This window comes from Ammospiza nelsoni, chromosome 9 (assembly GCF_027579445.1).
Source record: "Ammospiza nelsoni isolate bAmmNel1 chromosome 9, bAmmNel1.pri, whole genome shotgun sequence".
In the NCBI taxonomy this organism is placed as follows: domain Eukaryota; kingdom Metazoa; phylum Chordata; class Aves; order Passeriformes; family Passerellidae; genus Ammospiza; species Ammospiza nelsoni.
This window is the reverse complement of record NC_080641.1, coordinates 35,101,796-35,118,850: the sequence shown is the minus strand read 5'-3', so window position 1 is coordinate 35,118,850 and position 17,055 is coordinate 35,101,796. Positions and strand designations below refer to the sequence as shown.

General features: G+C 53.8%; 1 protein-coding gene across 1 annotated transcript in view; it reads right to left on the bottom strand.

The window, feature by feature from the left end:
* The window catches only part of LOC132076669 (cAMP-specific 3',5'-cyclic phosphodiesterase 4B), an 85,446-nt gene that overhangs the window by 22,675 nt on the left and 45,716 nt on the right, over positions 1-17,055 (bottom strand). The window contains exon 6 of the mRNA XM_059477910.1: positions 4,140-4,252. Within this exon, the coding sequence (XP_059333893.1) occupies positions 4,140-4,252 (113 nt within the window). The remainder of the gene's footprint in view (positions 1-4,139; positions 4,253-17,055) is intronic.

Sequence of the window (17,055 nt, the reverse complement as noted above, 5' to 3'; positions counted from 1 at the left end):
CCGGCCCGGCCCGGCTCGGGGCGCTCCGGATCCCGGGAATGCCGGCACGGCGCGGGGCTCAGTGACTCATCCCGCCGTGCGAAAACAGCAGACCTGGAAGCGTCTTTGTTCCGCCGGCTGCCGCAGCGAACAAACCTCTCTTTGTGCGGCGATTAAACAAAGGAAGTCGCAGCGCAAAGCCAGGGCAAGACTAAACAGCCCGGCACCACTTAAGGGAAACATCACGTAGCAAGGGGACGGGGCCGGGGGCTGCGGGGCTGGGGACGCTGTGCAGCCCGGCACATCCACCGCTGGCACCGGCACTTCACGTTCGTGGCCAGATGTTTATTGAGCCACCCTCTCCCGAAAGCGAGGGGCGGCCTTGCTCCGCTTTTCTGCTCGAAATGCCCTTTGAAATCCCAGCAAAACCAGATCGGCTGCGTTGTTTATCTTGCGGCTCGCAAGCGAGAGAGGAACACACGGAGCAGTTGTGCTGCTGTCCCGGGCCGCTGGCTGGACAAGGCTGGAGTGATCCAGCACTTGGGAATAACAGAAACATCCTTAAGAGCTGCAGTAAGAGAGTTTAAGGATTTGCAAGGAAGAGTCCTCCAAGTAACAGTTTGGGAAGAGGCAAGGGGGTTTGCAAAGTCATGAGAGGACACCACTCACGCTCTGCCTATTTAAACTTAGAATATCCCCAGAGAGCAGAATTCTGTTCTCTGGACTCCATGGACTGCAGAAAGCTCTGAATTAAGGTCTAATTTAAGGAGAGGCAGAGGTGCAGCTCAGGTCCATGCAGGTATCTCTGTTTGGGCTGCATGGACAGGCAGCTCTGCAGGAGCAATCCATGCTCTCCATCCCTCCATTTCATGATGTGATGGCCCCATAAAAACCTGGAGCTGGCAAGGCCAGCATTTCAGCTGGGAAAAAGACCCGCTCCTTCTGATGATCCAGGGGATGCACTGAGCACATCCTGCCCCAGATCCCAAATTAGGGACTAGAGCAGGTCCCATCTGCAGCAAAGTGAGGCTAAGGACAGCTGCCTAATGCCAGGACAGAAAAAAGCCCCTTTTTTATCATCACTGACTCACAAACCCTTCTGACACAGCAGCTGCCTGAGCTGGAAGCTGGATGTGGTGATAAATGCAGGAAAAATTGAGTATATGTGTAGGAATAATGTAAATAAGGGTGGCTGGGTCTCTCAAGCAGCACCGAGTGCCTGCAGAGCTCCTTCCAGGTTATTTTGTGTCAGCGCAAAGCTGCAGGGCCCTATACGTTAGGAATGTTAGGAAATTCAGCGTTAGGAAAACAAACTCCCTTCGTGGCAGCTGCAAACAGGTATTTTTGCAGGTTATTATTTTTTTCCCCTCTAAACTAGAAAGACAAGAGCGCTGTGCACGGTTAGTTCTGCAGAGATCCGGGCTGCCCTGCGCTGGAAGTGCCTCGGTGCCAGCATCAGAGGGAGCAGCGTTCCCTCCCTCCCTGCCTCCCTCCCTGCCAGCTTTCCGCGGGATCCCTGCGGGTGGCACTGCAGGGTCCCCGCTGCCCGCGCAGCCCCCAGGCTCAGCCGCTCCTTGCCGGCGGTGACTCCCGCTAAACGAGCAATACGCACATGTTTGGAGCGCTGCCTTCCGAACCCCATCAGCTCAAAGCGCGGCTGCCGTCCCGCATGGCTCTGCCCCCTCCGCTGCCTCCTCTATTTTATTTTTGCCGCAGCGCTCCCGAGAATCCCCCTGCGCGCACGGATGCCGAGAGCCTCCCTCTCTGCCCCTCTCGGCGCTGTTGTTGCAACTCTGGACTTTCTAAACTACGTCTGTCAGGAAGGAGACAGGAAATTCGAGTCACACTTGCAACAGCTGTGCCATGCCTACTATCGGGCTCAAATGACGTAGTTTGGCTGGGGTGGCGCGGGGCCAGGAACCGGCGAGAGCGGAGGTCAGGAAGATAGGTCAGTGTTTATTCTGCTGCTGCGCTTGGGAGCATGCCGAGCCGATTTGCTTTCTTCCTATCTAGACTGTTTCTCTTTCCGTTTTTTCTTTAATAACGCGCAGCCCAAGCATCCTGTTTTCAAAACATCTGCCGGCTCTGCTGTTGGCCGGTGACAAACGGAGATGCTCGGAGCATGGGACGGGATGCTCGGAGCGGGGCAGGGCGGCGGAGCCTCCTCAGCCCCGGAGGTGCGGGAGAGACCCAGCGCTGCCAGAGCCCGCACCTTGTCTGCCACCAACCCCCCAAAAAGCCGCAAATCCCCCGAATTGCCAGGCGCTGAAACCAAACCTTCCAGCCCGAACCGTGATTTGTGACAATGTTTACAGCTCCACAGCTAAGGCAGGCGAGGTGTGAGGCCATTTTATGCTTCTCTTTCACAGCTGAAAACTGCGAAACTGGAAGTTGACCAAAAAAGCGCAGACATTTCAGAAACGGGTTATGAAAGAACAAAGTTTCAGGAAGTTTTTCTCGAGCCAGCTGCAAGCCACCTGCACCCCGAGTAATCGCAACTTTAAAGTGCTACAAAAGCAATTCAGTTTCACCTTCACGAGGCCAGATTTGTCTGTCAGCAAAAAAGAAAAAAAAAAAAAAAAAAGTAACCTCAAATTGAAGGGCGCCGTGTTCACACTGGAGGTGCAGCCTGAACCCTCCTCAACTTTCATCCAGGGTTCCCTCAACACAAACTCAAACGAATAAAATGATATTTATTTCTTGGAAGCTCGGACTGTAAAACTTTTACTGCTTCCTTTGCCCTTGCACATCGTGGTAATCACTACCAGAAGAGGAAGCTGAAACAACACTGGATTTCTTTGCTCAACTTTTCCCCATAAATTCAGTTTCTGGTTGCAGTCATTTCCAATAAGGAAAAAAACCCCAAACCAAAGACATCAGGGTGGTGCAGAATTGGGTTTAAAACCATCACAACTGGGCAATGCCGGGGATGCGACGGGCGCTGGGTTGGGAATTTGTGAGTGTGACAATTCCAGCGGGCACGGCGGGGCTGGAAGCGCTGTCTGGGAGCGCTGGAAGGGGCAGGCGCGGGCCGGGAGCTACCAGGCTGTGCCCGGGGTTGTGCCCGGCTCCGTGCCCGGCTCCGTGCCCGGTGCTGTGCCCGGTGCTGTGCCCGGGGCTGTGCCCGGCTCCGGGAGATGCTGGAGCAGGCTGGGCTCAGGAGGGCTGGAGCACCAACTCCCACAAGTTGCTCAAAACTCGCGCTTTGTCCTCTGCTGCCTGTCAGGATACTCCAGCCACTCTGCTCTCCCCCTGCTCCCCTGAATTTAAACACCACGGACTTTTCTTGCTTTACTTCAGCACTTTATTCTGTGCAGAGAACCTCTCAATTCCCCTCTGGCTCCCAGGAAAGCTCAGCGGAGCAGCAGCCCCCGAGCTGATCCCTGTCACCATCCCTGCCTGCCCACCCTCACCATGTGCTGCCAAGCGGTGCCAGCCCAGCGCATTAAAATCAAATTAAAACGTCACCGAAAGCCAAAACAGCCGTAAAATACCGGACCCACAATGTTTACAGTTCGCCGTTATTATTATTAAGCAATGAAGTTAATTGACTTCTGGCGTGGTGATTTGTTAAATGCGGGCGTTTGCAGAGTGTTCCTGCTCATATCGGCTCCAAGGGACCGGCGCTAATTGAAACCTCTTTAATTTTCGGAAATGAGCCTGCGGCAGCCATAGGGCTCTCCACGGTACCCTGGATCGCGCCCCTCAAAGACTATCCCGGATCGCTCTCCCCGATCCATCCCGGATCCATCCCGGATCGCCTTCCCCGGATCCATCCCTGATGGCTCTCCCTGATCCATCCCGGATCGCTCTCCCCGCTCCATCCCGGATCCATCCCTGATGGCTCTCCCTGATCCATCCAGGATCGCTCTCCCAGATCCATCCCGGATCCATCCCGGATCGCTCTCCCAGATCCATCCAGGATCCATCCCGGATCGCTCTCCCCGATCCATCCCGGATCGCTCCCCACGCCACCCGCCGCGAGTTCTCCCTGCACGCGTCTCCGCGGGGAAACGTGCAGTCCCTTCACCGCAACTAACTCGGAGCTGCTGTCCTGGACAGACGCGAGGACGGGCCGGGATCAGGCTCAGAGCCCCGCGCCTCTCCGCACCCCCATCCCGCATCCCCGTCCCGCATCCCGGTGCCGCACGTGGGCTCACCTTGTTGGATGCCATCTCGCTGACGGAGCGGTAGGTTTGGATGGTCTCCAGCTGATCCAGGCACCAGTCGAGCTCCTCCAGCGTCTCCATGGCCAGCTTCTGGTAGGGCTCCTCTGCGAAGAGGCACACGGACATGTATTCGGGCTGGCGCTGCGGCCGCCTGTCCATGGCGGGGCCGCCCGAGCCGCCGCCAGCGCTGCCGGAGGTGCCGCTCCGCTCCCTCATCACGCGGCCGCCGCTGCGCTGCCCCGGCCGCCGCCAGCGAGTCCCCGCCCGCCGCCGCCCCGGCCCGGCCCGCCCCGGCCCGGCCCCCGCCGCTGGGGGAACCGAGCGCCCCCCGGGCAGGGCAGGGCAGGGCAGGGCAGGGCAGGGCCGCGGCTCGGGAGCGTCACCGCGGCCCCCCCGCCCCGCCGGCTGCTGCGGGGATCGGCCTCCCCCGCCGCCCGCGGGACGCTGCTCCTGCTGCTGAGCCAGCCCCGCTCCCCGCTGCACCCACAGCCTGCTCCCCGACAGCGCTGAACCCCGAGAGCTCTCCTCCCCAACAGCCAACAGCCCTGAACCCCATCAGCCCTGAACCCTGAGAGCTCTCCTCCCCAACAGCCCTGAACCCGAGAGCTCTCCTCCCCAACAGCCCTGAACCCCATCAGCGCTGAACCCCGAGAGCTCTCCTCCCCAGCAGTGTGCTCCCCATCAGCCCTGCTCTCCAAGAGTTCTGCTCCCCAACAGCCTGATCCCCATTAGCCCTGCTCTCGAACACACCTGAACCCCAACAGCCTGAACCCCATCAGTCCTGCTCTCCAGGAATTCTGCTCCCAACATCCCTGCTCCCCACCCCTGCCTGCTTCTGCTCCCCACCAGCTCTGCTCCCCAACCTCTCCAGCCCTGCTCCTAAACCTTACCAAGTCTCACTCCCCACCAGCTCTGCTCCCCAGCCCTGCCTGGTCCCATTCTCCACTGCTGGCTCTGCTCCCCACTCCTGGCCCCATTCCCCACTCTTGATCCCACTCCCCACTCCTGGCCCTGCTCCCCACTCCCAATCCCACTCCCCACTCCTGGCCCTGCTCCCTGTCCCTCCTGGCTCCCCAGCTCTGCTGGCTTTGTCCCCATCAGCCCCCTGCTCCCCAGCAGACCTTGCACCCCAAACCCACCGTCCCTGCTCCCCGAGCTCTCCCAGCCCTGCCAGCAGGACACTCCCCAGCAGCTCTGGGGTAAAAGTTGAGGTTTCCACAAGCGGATACAGTGAATCATAAAATCTCCCCATGAATGTAACTGCTTCTCATAATCCCGGTAACATATGCTCATCCCATAAATCTGTCAGGGCTGATGGATTCAGCGTTCCTACCGGCAGGTACCAGTGACATCACAGGGCAGGATTGCTCAGACACACTCAGGAGCTGAGCCAGAGCCCCAGCCCTGTCCCCCTGCCCTCCCTGCCTCGTGTCCCTCGTGTCCCAGTGTCCCCAGGGAAGGAGCTGCACCCCGTGCTGCTGTCTCTTCCCAAGGACAGATCCTCTCTGTCGCTCACCACATCAATAAAGCATTGGAGAGGGACCTTCCATCAAATGATTGAGAATAAACAGAAAATAAACCCTGCCAAAGGTAACTCAGCAATAAGCCTGGCACAGGCACCTTTGAAAGGTTTGGTGAATCCAAATCTTTGTGGCATTGGAAGTTAATGGGGTTTTTTCTGTACCTGCAGAGCTCCAAACATTCAAAGTTCTCTCATTCCTGCCTAATCACAAAGCAGGTGAAAATAGCCAAAATCACACAAAGCTCAGTGTATTTTCCTTTCTCCCATGAGAAATTCCCATTTCCATCGAGGGAATTTTTCCCATTCCTTCTCAACTATTTTTTTCCTGTAAATTAGTTGACCCAGAAGGACTCAAACCACTTGTTGCAGAAAACGTTGGGATTGATAAAACCAGCACAGGCAAAATAAGTTTAGGAAGAGCAAGAAACCCATCTCAGCCAAACTAAACTTCACATGTTTAAATCAAATCCTGTGTTCTCCTGCCCTGAGACTCCTCAGGAAGCACAGCCACGGCATGTGTGCATTCCTGGAGGAGGAGAAGGAACAGGTTCACAGGGACTCTGACACCAGACCCTAATTTTAGCCTTTTGGGGGATTTCCAGCCTTGCCCAGGTCTGCAGGACCTGCTGCCACTGTCACTTCACTTCCAAACTTCACCTCAGAAAGAGCCATCAGGGAAGGCAGGACCCAGAACAGAAATCTGCTCTTGATATTGAAGGACTCCCATTCCCCAGAGCTGATATTCAGGATATTCCTCTATTCTGTAATCTGAGTCTTATGTAATAAAAGGGAAAAAAACCCAACTAAAACAAGCAAAACTATATTAGGGATATCGAGATGAATTAGGAAATGTGAGGGTTTAGGGGGTTTGGCTGTAAGTATTTTATATTTATTTTTTGGGTTTCAGAAGATGAGCTAAATAAAGAGTGACTATTTTACACATTTGCAATGTTCTCTGGCATTTTTAGCAGGGTGCATCAGGACCCTCCTTCCCTTGGTTTCTGCCTCCCTGCTTCATCCCTGGGAGGTTTCCTGGAGGAATCCTGGGAGAGCAGGGATCCCTCCATGGTTTACTCATGCAGAACACTGTCACTTGCTAAGCCTTAGCACTGAAACCACTGAGAGCCCAATGGGTTCACGATTTAAATTGGGATATTTTGAAAACGGCCCCCTAACATACCTCCAGTCATTTCAATGGCAAAGACTCAATAAAGTGAGAGCAAACAGCTCTTGCTAAGGATCACTCCAAGGGGAAAACTGTGAGTTCTGCTGCTGTTCCAGGGCAGAAATGGATTTTAAAAAGTACCATTCACGTTTTTCTTTCAGAATTTGCATTTTTCCTGACACCGGCCAGCCTGCCCACAGCTCCCTCTGGCCTTGGCACCCAGCGAGATGCAGCACCTGCATCCCTGTGCAGCTCTTCTTGGTGTTTTTGGCTTTTGACTCATCCCAATCTTTTATTTTTCACTCATTTTCTCATGAAAGCAGCCTGGTGCACCGATGCCTGCAGATGTGTGCCCTCCATGGTCACCGGGCAGTCATTTCTGAACCAGCTGCCTTGGCAGGGGCAGGAGGGACGTCACAGGCACCACATTCCCTCTCATTTCACAGAATCACACGGGCCAGTCAAGAAGAGTCACTGTCCTGGCCCACAGCAGGAAGAGGGCCCAGCTCAGCCCTTCTCAGAAACTCAGAGCTGTCCCTGAAGGCACCGAGTGACGCAGCCTGAGCCCAGCACCCCGGAAACCCCAACTCTTATCAAACCAGCCCTCCCTGGCTGTGTGCAGCTGCACGAGCTCCCTCTGATGAACTTGGGGATATTCACCAATAAATTGTGAAAGCAGGGGCTACAGTCCCACTCCTAAGGCTAAATTTGCTTTTAGAACCAGCATGTGAAATTAAAATATACCCTCCAAGTCCCCCGTGAAATATTTTAAGATCCACAGCTACCCCAGAATAACAGCCAGATATAGAATCCATTAGGAGTTGCTCTTCTACCAATCTAAAAACTTTGTGTGGGAATGATCTTAAAATAACAAATATTTTCTGGCTTTCCTCATATTTAATGTTCATGGATACCAGAGAATGGTTTGGGTTGGGTGGGAACTTAAATCCCATCCAGTTCCACCCACGGGCAGGGACACCTTCCACTGTCACAGAGTGCTCCAACCCTGTCCAACCTGGCCTGGGAGACCTCCAAGGATCCATGGGCAGCCACAGCTTCTGGGTGAAATCCATTCCAGGGCCTCACGTGGGACAATTCCTTCCCAATATCCCACCTAATTCCATTCTCTAGCAGTGGGAGCCCTTCCCTGTGTCCTGTCCCTCCATGCCCTGTCCCCAGCCCCTCTCCAGCTCTCTCGGAGCCACCTGAGGCCCTGGCAGGGGCTCTCAGGAGCCTTCTCCAGTCCAGGCTGGCCACCCCCAGCTCTCCCAGCCTGGCTCCAGAGCAGAGGACAGGGATGAAGTGCCCTGGGATCCTCTCCCCGAGTGGTATCTGCTGTTGCTACAGCGACTCCCACAAACAGTAAACACAAGTTTAGATGCTCCATGAGTTGTTTTTCCCTGAACCCAACGTGAGCGTCCCACTGACATCAGCAGAGCCAGAAACTGTCCCAAGGCCCGGGCAGTGGCTGACTTCCATCACCTTCCTGGTACAGCTGAGGCACATGGGCACTTTGGAAACACTGCTGCCATTTCGGGATGGGGCTCCTGGAACACTTCAGGACGCATCTTCAACCATCTCACATTTCAGTTTATATTTGGGGGTTGCATAAGCCAAACCCGTAAATGACAGCGGAGCTTTGGTCATGTTTGCTGGGCTGAACTCATTGCTGACACAGAACAGGGAAGTGAGGAACAACAACAGGAGTTTCAGTTTTTGAGTCCTGCCCGGTGTTTGCGCAGGAGGGCTGGGGCTGGTGGCACTCCAGCAGAACTGAGGTGACATTTCCTCACAAGAGCTGAGCAGCTGCCAGTCCCTGCGAGGACAGAGGCAGCCCTCGCCTCGTGCTTCTCTGCTGGCACTGGGAATGCTCCAACGTCCTGAAATGCAGCACCTCTGCAGTGCCAGGATTCTGCAAAAACTGCATTTTTGGTAGGTTTTGCCATCTGCTCCTTTGCCAGCTCTGCAAGGTGATGGAACACACGGAATCTCTCCCTGCAGAGGTGACTTAGCAGCCCCTTTTTAGAGGCTTTTTCCCACTTACTGACATTTCTGTGCTCTCTTTTTCTCACACAATTGTTTAGGTTGGAAAATCCTTCTCAGACTATCCAGTCCAACTATTCCCAGCACTGCTAAGGCCATCACTGACCCACATCCCCAGGTGCCACATCCACAGGAATTTTAAATCCCTCCAGGGATGGGAAGTCCTGGGCAGCTCTGCCAGGGCAGGGGAACCCTTTCCAGGAAGGAATATTCCCAAATATCCAATCTAAACCTCCCCATGCTCAGCCTGGGGCCGTTCCCTCTGCTCCTGTCCCTGTTCCCTGGAGCAGATCCCAAACCCCTCCTGTCAGGAGCTGTGCAGAGCCACAAGGGCCCCCTGAGCCTCCTTTGCTCCAGGCTGAGCCCCTGCCCAGCTCCTCAGGGATTCTGCAGCCCCTGCCCGGCTCCTCAGGGATTCTGCAGCCCCTGCCCAGCTCCTCAGGGATTCTGCAGCCCCTGCCCAGCTCCTCAGGGATTCTGCAGCCCCTGCCCAGCTCCCTCAGGGATTCTGCAGCCCCTGCCCAGCTCCTCAGGGATTCTGCAGCCCCTGCCCAGCTCTCTCAGCTGCTCCAGATCCTTCCCCAGCTCCATTCCCTGCCCTGGACATGCTCCAGCTCTTCAGTGTCCTTTATGTCAGGAGGGGCCCAAAAGTGACCCCAGGATTTGCGGTGTGGCCTCACCAGTGCTGGGTACAGGGGGAAAGGTGAGAGCTGCTCATCAAGATGGACTTGAGGCCTTTTTTCACTCTTGAACACTCGGAAAGTGAGAGGTTTTGGGGAGCATCCTCTTTTCTGGGAGTAGTTCAGTGCAAGGACAAGCACACACCTCACACATGTCACAGATGGGAAGGGGATTAATGGGATGAACTCCCACCCTTGGCTCCCCCCAAACCCCATCTGTGCCATCCTTCTCCCAGCAGAGCTCCGGCCCCTCAGGGCCTGCAGGGATCTGAGCACGAGGCCAACATTATCTGCAGCTGCAGAGTTCCTCCCTTCACCCACAAACTGTCCCCATCGTGTCCCCAAGTGCCACAGCAAGGCAGGAGGGCTTGGTGCCTTTGCCCTCGGCTGACGCAGGACGTGAACCGAGCCAGGAAACATTTTGAAAAGGGATCCAAATGCCAGAATTTCAAGTGGGGTTTATTCTCTCTCTCCTGATTCCCTCATGATTCTCTCTTGTCACCCCAGTCCTGATAAATAAAAGCATTATGACTTCTTCTGGAGGGAAGTGCAAAGGCCGTAAAGCCACAAGAGTTTTAAGGCCAAAACACCACATCTCAACCAGGTGAATTAAAAACTTGGGGAGAAGTTACAGTTCCCTTTCCAGCCGCCAAAACCCTCAGTCTTCCTTAATCCAGGAGGAATATTCCCAGTGGGATTGAGTTGTGAACAGACTGTCCAATCTGGTGGACGAGAAATGTTGAAGACAAATATTTGCCAACATCCTTTCAAACTCAGCTCTCCTCAACTGTTAAAGATCAAACTGTGGGCTCGCTGTACTGGTAAAAGTCTCCATTTCTACTTCTGCAAGGAAAAAGAGGAATTCCTTCTATTGGATCACAACTTTCCTTGTAAACCTTGGGAATGTGGAGCTTAAAACTTAAAAAATCCCCTAAAAACTCTGATAGACTCTGCCAAAAATTCCAAGAGGAACTTTCACATGGAAGGTTAAAAGCAGCTTCCAGCAGTTTTCCTGACTTTACTCAGTCTATCCATCCTGTTCCACATGTTTACAGTGCCATAAGACATCTTCTAAGTTATTTACTCTTCATTTCATCCTGGCTGCAATAAATTGGGGCTATTTATAAAGTTCTTCAGTGTTTGGGGCTGTCCTTCCCAGCCCAAGCTCCAGGTGCCTTTGAAGCAGCAACAGCTGAGACTCGAGGTCACCAAAGTAATTTTCCAGTGATTCCAAATGATTTAATAGAATATTATCACTCTATCTAAACCTTACCTCAACAATTTAGACTCAGGATAAAATCTGTTCCTCTAGGAGGAAAATAAATAAGAGCAGTTGCTCCCTTTTGCCTGGGAAAAGTTTTGATGCTGGATTTATTCCCAAATCCAGGGTGTACAACATGGCACTGAAATGTTCCCCTAATGTTGGACAAGCTGGTAAAATTCCACAAAGCCTACAGCAGACAAACACTCATAAACCCCCAAAGATGAAAATCCAAGTGTTACAGGGGGAAATGGTTCCTTCCCTCCAGGAGTGGCACGCAATTGGGTGAAGAGGGAGCAGATTTGGGAACCTGAGCTCCTCCTCTATGGCTCCTGGGGGAGATGAGGATTTTGGAGCCCTGGTGGATGTGTATGGCCAGGTGGAAATGTTTATCCTGGTGCACGAAAACTCTGCTGTAGGAAAAGTCTGACAGCACAGTCCCAGACCCCCAGCTGGAAGATACATTAAGAAAACAACTTTAAAAACATCCCTAATTCCCAGGTGAAGCCACAGGGCTCAAGCCCAGAGTTTGCAGTCATCAGAGGACCTTAAACCACCCCACTTTTAATTATTCTCTGTTTATGACAGATTATCCCAACTGTTGTCATTACTGCAGATGACACAAAGGATTGGGGAGAGCAGGCAGATGCTGGAGTAGATCATATGGATGGCAGATGATTATTTGGGAGCTGATAGAGCTCATTAATGTCACTGAAGGCCTCATTTGCATCCCTCACTCCTTGGCTGCTCATGACTAAGAGCTCGTGTGGGGGGAAAGTGGGAGAGGGCCCCTCTGGGGGAGAGTCCATCCCAACTGATCCAGCAGCTGATCCCACCTGGGCTTAGCTGGGAACTGTGGGATCAACTCCTGGGCCAGGGGAGGGGGCAGGAAAAGGGAGGAGAGAGAAGAGGGAGAGGAGAAAGGGAAGGAGAAGGACATGGAAAAGAGATGGGGAGAGAAGGAGAAAGAGTAGAAGGAGAAAGAGGAGAAAATGAGAGGAAGGAGAAGAAAAAGAAGGAGGAGAAACAAGGAGAAGAAGGAGAAAGAAGGAGGAGAAGGGAGAAGGAGATAGAGAAGAGGTGTGGAAGGAGAAGGAGAAGGAGAAGGAGAAGGAGAAGGAGAAGGAGAAGGAGAAGGAGAAGGAGAAGGAGAAGGAGAAGGAGAAGGAGAAGGAGAAGGAGAAGGAGAAGGAGAAGGAGAAGGAGAAGGAGAAGGAGAAGGAGAAGGAGAAGGAGAAGGAGAAGGAGAAGGAGAAGGAGAAGGAGAAGGAGAAGGGTGCTCAGCGTGATTTACCAAGGCACTCACACGGCCATGGCTCAGATAAAAGTCACACAGATCCCTCTCGTTCCCCAAAAGAAAATGGCTATTTCACCTCCCCAACACGAGGTTCATTAGCAGGAATATCACCCCACTTTAATGACTAACCAGTGTCAGAAAATGGCTATTTCAGCCCCACAACACGAGGTTCATTAGCAGGAATATTACCCCACGTTAATTACTCCCAGTGCCTAGCATCACTCTAAAACCCCAGAGCATGTTGAGTAAAACAGGTTTATCAACAAAGGACGTGCCAGGACTTGATGGAAAAGGGGCCTGTGCAGGCTGGGAGCCGTTCACCCTTTGCCTTCCCTAATGGAGCTGTGGTTGCTCACGGATCGTGTGGACATGTTTACATATTTATTCCTCACAATACCGAGGGAATAACTGACACCCGGTGATTTATTTGTTTAATGTATCCTGTTAGTGATTCTGAGAGCTATTTCCTTGAATTAAAGCATTGTTCTACCAGATCCAGAAAATATTCCTGTGGAAATCCTTCTGTTGGACACATTTGGAAATTCACATGGAAAACAATCAAAGGCACAGAGCACAACCCCTGGGATTCACTTCAAATCTGCAATGAAATGTCCAAATCTTACAGCACCACCTCCCAAACTACAATCACTGAAAAAATCCTGTAATTACAAGTTGCTTTTATAGATCCAATGCCTTGTGCAGGCTGGACTGAGTCCCAGAATAAAGCAGGGATTTATTCACAGCATCTCCTCCATGGATCCACCTTGGGCAGCACCAGAGCCCAGCCAGGGCTGCACCCAAGATGAACCAAAATGGCCCCAAAATGCACGAGCGGGCACGGGCTCTGTCCCTGGGATCAGCTCTGCTCCATTTGCACCTTGCAGTTCATTGTCCCATTCCAGCTTTAGCCCAGGCAGTCCCACCCTGCTTGTTTTTCTCTCTCCAGCCCACGGGGTTTGTGCTCTGGGGCTGAGATTTGGGTCATTTGTCCTTGGTGCCCAGCTGGAGCAGGAATTGTTTTGTCTCCCTGCTCTGTGCACAGAGCTCACCATCCCCTCATGTGGAGCCCAGACCCACACACTGAAGCAGCTCAGAATGTGAAAAATATAAAAGCTAAACCCTGAGGCATCAGATCCCCCATGCACCTTCCAACACTCGGGAATCTATGAACAGATTTTTTTTCTGAGCACAAGAGCCATATGAGCACCTGAGGAAGGTGTGATTGGAAAGCAGGTGTGATTGGAAAGGTGTGACTGGAAAGCAAGCTGCATCCAGCAGCACCACCCAGCCCCACTCTCTGCCATTCCCAACTGCTCCCTGCTGCAGATCCTATGGACACTCACGCTCCCGACCTGCCGGAGTGCAGGGCTGGAATGAGAAGTGAGCAAAACCCATGGGAACCAGGGAGCCACCAGCTGCACTGCCCCTCCTCCCCACCCTAATTATATCTTTTGCAAAGATAAGTGCAGATGTGCTAAGAAAGGCTCGGAGCCCCAGCGCCCGCGGAACAGGTGGAGCCACGACGCTCTTGAGCAACTCCCCAGCAAATGGACGAGCCTGCCCTTCTCCCCTCGCCGTATTTTTGGGACTCCAGTCCGACCAGTCACTCGAGCTGTCCCCTCTCAGGTTTCTCACACCTGCAGCCTCCCTCGGCGTGCAGGGGAGGTGGCAGGAGAGGAAGGGCTCTCTCTTTGTTGGCCGTGGAGTGGGGCCAGCGGGTGCCCGAGCTCGGCAGGAGCCGCGGCCAGAGCGGGCACGGGCACTGCATGCAAATGAGCACAGAGTTGTCTCACAGTTTATTCTTTCAACAAAAAAGTACTTTGGAAATGTAGATTTTTTCCTCTGCTAGCCAGCGTTAACACATGAGATGGGGGCAGAAAGGCCTGGGAAGTGAAATCCCTGCGGAGAGAGGAACGGGGTGAACTGGCACAGCCACTGGCAGGGGGTCACTGAGGAGGTGGCACTGGAGGAGATCCAGCTGTGGGGGAACGAGGATGAAATCCTAACAGGGGCTCCAAAGCTCCAGGAACAATGGGGCCTGTATTCAGGCTGGGTTCAGAGATGAGAGGGAAGACAGAGACAAAAAATGAAGTGAAAGCTTTTCCACTGCTAATTGCGAAAAATGCCAGGAAATGAGTGAGCTGGAGCTGCCAGGAATAATGTGGGAGACTGAAATCGGGGATGAGTGTTTGACATCAGCTACAGCCTCTGGCAAAATAGAGCCAAGATTTTGGGGGGCATTTTTATTCTCTTTTCTCTTTTCCAAACAACAGCGAGCAGGAAAAAGGAATTTTTTGGTTGGATTGCTGAGGAGCCTGGCATTCTAAATTCCCTAATTAAAGACAGGTCCTTTCTGGGACACACCATTCCAGCTGCTGGGAAAACTCAGCCCCAAGAAAAACGGCTCCAGAGCTGCTGAAGACGTCATGGCAGTGATTAAACAGCACTCGCCAAGAACATCCAGGATACATCCAGGTTCAAACTGGAAGATTCTGGGAAGCAGGAGGAGATGTCTCACCAAGAGAAAGCACAGGGAATGAAAAGGAGAAGGAAAAACCTCCTGGTTGCAGGGAATGCCACAAAAATGGTTGCAAGAAGGAAGAAGCCCAAGCTTCTGTCAGCACGGATAATGAAAAGGAGAAGGGAAAATCTCCTGTCTGCAGGGAATGCCACAAAACCAAAGGGCTGCAGCATCCCAAGAAGGAAGAGGGCCCAGCTGGGAAGCAGAGGCTCCCAGCGAGGGGAGGAATTCCTGCAGTGTGACTCGGCTGGGCCAGAGGAGCAGCAGGGCCGGCGGTCCCTCAGTGCCATAGTAGCAGCGATGTTTCTGAGTCAACAGCCCCGAGCCCGAGCCCCGGGCCAGCTGCGGTAACCCGAGCAGGACCCTGAGCCGCAGAAATGTCACTGTCACTGCCGGGGGGCCCAGCTGGGCTATCTTTAGCCAGCCCCAGTTAATCACCTAAGCTCCCCACAGCGCAGTGGAAAGTGCCTGGGAGCTCCAAGGGGCGATCCTGGTCTATTCTCAGTACCCGGGATGGGCTGAATCACCCTCCGGAGGTGCTGCCACTCTCTGCTCGCTGCTCCCCTCTGCCCCAGGCACAGGAAGGGACCCCAGAGGTCACCTCCCACCCACGGAGGGGCCACCCCAGCTGAGCAGCAGCACCAGCAGCTGCAGGGCATTGCTGGACACCCCACAGCCCCCCTGTCATCAGCCACCAGCAGCCTTCACCCCCGGCCTGCTGTCCTGCTATTCCCAGCCCTGCAGCAGCTGCCATGTGGGAATGCTGTGGGAAATGGTGCCCAAGGGCTCCCTGCACACCCATCATGGCCCTCCATGTCCCCAGGGCCAGGCCACCCTCCAGCCCTTGGAGGAGGAGGTGGGGTCTTTCCAACACAGCCTGCTTTGGCAAGTCTGCACCCACCATTCCCAGTCTTCTTTCTTGTCTTTGTGTGTTTGGAAATGGACTCCAGAGGAAAACCTCAGTGACCTCTCACTGATGGGAAGAGTCTGAGCAGTCCACAGTTCCCATAATCTGCCCCACCCTTCTCAAAGATGCACCTTTTTCCTGTTGTCACCTTCCTAAGCACCACAATTTTCATGGGCGACTCACACTGACCTCACAGCTTTTCCAGCCTGACCCCTGTCCAATGATGTGGGCCTGGACACCTCCACCTCCTCCAGGCTGTCCCCATCTGGCTGCTCCCTCATTGTCCTCCATCCCTCCTTCCCAAGCAGGCTGGGGGATGAAAACTGAGACCAAAAAAATGCTGACTATTTTGGTCTTTCCTGTACCATTACCATTAGACTGTTTCACCCATGGATCAACACTTTTATCTGTATTTTCTTTCCCTGCTCCATCCCCCCACTGGGGTCCCCTCACCACTCACAGCTCCATCAGCCTCTGGTCAGCCCAACACATGCCAAAGTTTTCCATGCCTCCCTTGCTCCCTGTGTTTCTCACTCTCTGCCTGCTCCTTTCTTGCATTTTGATTCTCTGAGAAGCTCCTTGCTTCACCAAGCTGCCCTCCACTGGAATTCCTGATCTTCCTGCACAACAGGATGGTTTGCTCCCGAGCTTTTCTTCAAAAAGCAGCCATCACTTAAGACTGGTCTATAATTTTTAGGTGGCTGAAGTGGGATGAAATGAATCTTATGACAATGACATAGTCTTCAGAGCAAGTGGCAGTGGAAGGCCTGGGCAGCAAACAGAGGAGCTCGTGCAGAGCCCTGGTGCTGGCCAGTCCCAGCTTGATCCCAGTTTGATCCCAGTTCCTATAACCCACCCCGGGGTGAGCAGCAAGACCTCAGCCATGCTGTTTGGGAGCAGAAATGAAGCATTTCCAGGGAGCTGATCCCAGAGGTCACCCTGGAGCAGGAGCCCAGCCAGAGGGAGCCGGTTAGGGCAGAACTGGACAGACCTGCAGAGTCCTGACTGCACCCACCAGCACAGGCTGGGGTGGTGGATCACCACCCAGGTCATGAGAACCGGGTCACAGAGGCCACCAGGACAGGCCCACTGACTGACAGAGGAGCCAGGAGTGCCCAGCAATCAGGGCACAGCCGTGACTGCGGTTCCTTACCTGCAGAGCTGGGTTTGGCCAGGCCTGGTGGGAATGGTGCTTCCCGTGGAGCCAGCCCTGCAGGGCCGTCAGCCCGGGGCCCTGGGGTGGGCAGCAGGGCAGTGCCAACAGCATCACCCCTCCAGCAGAGGATGGGGATGCTGCTCCTGGCAGAGGAGGGTGGCATGGAAGAGGTAACAGGAGCTGGGAAAAGCACTGGGATAAGCCCAGCAGCTGGATCCAAAACCAGAGGCTCAGAACTGTTGGAGGGGTCACTGTAGCTTTTCAGGGAGACCCTGGATAGCCCCACAGACACCTTAAAAACAAACTGAAAAAGGCAGAGATGGGGCTACTCAAGTACTGCCTTTCCAAGATCCCA